At 48.2% G+C, this 2,500-nt stretch overlaps 1 protein-coding gene across 1 annotated transcript in view; it reads left to right on the plus strand.

The window, feature by feature from the left end:
- The window catches only part of sh3yl1 (SH3 and SYLF domain containing 1), a 15,896-nt gene that overhangs the window by 7,291 nt on the left and 6,105 nt on the right, over positions 1-2,500 (plus strand). Inside the window, exon 5 of the mRNA XM_078245476.1 lies at positions 2,139-2,251. Within this exon, the coding sequence (XP_078101602.1) occupies positions 2,139-2,251 (113 nt within the window). The remainder of the gene's footprint in view (positions 1-2,138; positions 2,252-2,500) is intronic.

A 2,500-nucleotide genomic window follows, 5' to 3' on the forward strand; every position in this document is an offset into this window, starting at 1 on the left:
GCCAAAAAGGCAGCCAAAAAGGCGCCTAAAAAAGGCGTCAAAAGGACAGCCAAAAGGCAGCCAAAAGGACAGCCAAAAAGGCGCCAAAAGGCAGCCAAAAAGACAGCCAAAAAGGTGCCAAAAAGGCAGCCAAAAAGGCGCCAAAAAGGCGTCAAAAAGGACTGGCCAAAAAGACGACAAGGACAGCCAAAAAAGACGGCCAAAAAGGCGGCCAAAGGACAGTCAAAAAGGCGCCAAAAAGGACAGTCAAAAAAGGCGACCAACTCAACAAAAGGATAGACAAAAGGACAGACAAAAAGACGGCCAAAAAGATGGCCAAAAAGGACAGTCAAAAAGGACAGACAAAAAGACGGCCAAAAAAGGCGACCAACGCAACAAAAGGACGGCCAAAAAAAGGCGACAAAAAGGACGGCCAAAAAAGGCGACCAACTCAACAAAGGACAGCCAAAAAGGACAGCCAAAAAGGCGACAAAAAGGACAGCCAAAAAGCGACAAAAAGGACAGACAAAAAGGCGACAAAAGGACGGCCAAAAAAGGCGACCAAAAGGACGGCCAAAAAAGGCGACAAAAGGACGACCAAAAAAGACGGCCAAAAAGGACAGACAAAAAGGCGACAAAAAGGCGACAAAGAGACGGCCAAAAAGGCGACCAACTCAACAAAAGGACAGCCAAAAAAGGCGACAAAAGGACAGACAAAAAAGGCGCAAAAGGACAGACAAAAAGGCGCCAAAAGGCGCCAAAAAGGCAGCCAAAAAGGTGCCAAAAGGCAGCCAAAAGGCGCCAAAAGGCAGCCAAAAAAGGTGCCAAAAAGGCAGCCAAAAAGGCGCCAAAAAGGCGCCAAAAAGGCGTCAAAGGACAGCCAAAAAGGCAGCCAAAAGGACAGCCAAAAAGGCGCCAAAAAGGCAGCCAAAGGACAGCCAAAAAGGTGCCAAAAAGGCAGCCAAAAAGGCGCCAAAAAGGCGTCAAAAGGACGGCCAAAAAGACGGCCCAAAAAGGACAGCCAAAAAGACTGGCCAAAAAGGCGGCCAAAAGGACAGTCAAAAAGGGCGCCAAAAGGACAGTCAAAAAGGCGACCAACTCAACAAAAGGATAGACAAAAAGGACAGACAAAAAGACGACCAAAAGATGGCCAAAAAGGACAGTCAAGGACAGACAAAAAGACGGCCAAAAAAGGCGACCAACGCAACAAAAGAGACGGCCCAAAAAGACGACAAAGGGACGGCCAAAAAGGCGACCAACTCAACAAAAGGACAGCCAAGGACAGCCAAAAAAGGCGACAAAAAGGACAGCCAAAAAGGCGACAAAAGGACAGACAAAAAAGGCGACAAAAGGACGGCCAAAAAAGGCGACCAAAAGGACGGCCAAAAAAGCGACAAAAGAGACGGCCAAAAAGACTGACAAAAAAGGACAGACAAAAAGGCGACAAAAAGCGACAAAGGACGGCCAAAAAGGCGACCAACTCAACAAAGGACAGCCAAAAAGGCGACAAAAGGACAGCCAAAAAGGCGCCAAAAAGGACAGTCAAAAAAGGCGACCAACTCAACAAAAGGACGAGACAAAAGACGGCCCAAAAAGACGGCCAAAAAGGGACGGCCAAAAAACGACAAAAGGACAGCCAAAAAGGCGACCAACTCAACAAAAGGACAGACAAAAAGGCGACCAAAAAGGCAGCCAAAAAAGCGACCAAAAGGCAGACAAAAAGGCGGCCAAAAAGGCGGCCAACGCAACAAAAGGACAGACAAAAAGGCGGCCAAAAAGGCGGCCAAAAAGGCGACCAAAAAGGCGGCCAACGCAAAAAAGGACAGACAAAAAAGACGGCCAAAAAAGCGACCAACGCAACAAAGGGACGGCCAAAAAGGCGACCAAAAAGGCGGCCAAAAAGGCGACCAACGCAACAAAAGGACGGCCAAAAAGGACAGACAAAAAGGACGGCCAAAAAGACGGCCAAAAAGGCGGCCAAAAAAGCGACAAAAAGACGACAAAAGGACAGACAAAAAGACGACAAAAATACAGCGAAAAGGCGACAAAAAGGCATTTTGGGGAAAAAGCAGCAGGATCGTTGGATAGAAAGACAGTAAACATGGTAGCCAGTTGTGCTAACTGAGCTATGAATGAATGAATGAATGTTTGTCTGTCAGGTGTCTGACCTGGTGATCATCCTGAACCAGCGGCGGGCCGTGGAGGCGTTCACGAAGGGCGGGAATCTGACGCTGGGCGGGAACTGCACCGTTGCCGTGGGACCCATGGGCAGGTGAGCGGCATCCAACCGTTAACCTCTGATGTCAGTTATAGCTTCTGAAGTCTTATTCTGACTTGTTGTGATGACGGTCGTCCTGATGAGGCCTGAAGCACAAGACGTTAAATGTCAACATGTCTTCCAGCAACGTGATTTATGGATGTCATGTTAATTTTAGAATAAGAGGTGTGTGTGTGTGTGTGTGTGTGTGTGCGCCTCTCTGTCTCTCTCTGTGTGTGTGTGTGTGTCTCTCTCTGTGTGTGT

This window comes from Sander vitreus, unplaced genomic scaffold (assembly GCF_031162955.1).
Source record: "Sander vitreus isolate 19-12246 unplaced genomic scaffold, sanVit1 ctg540_0, whole genome shotgun sequence".
In the NCBI taxonomy this organism is placed as follows: Eukaryota; Metazoa; Chordata; class Actinopteri; order Perciformes; family Percidae; genus Sander; species Sander vitreus.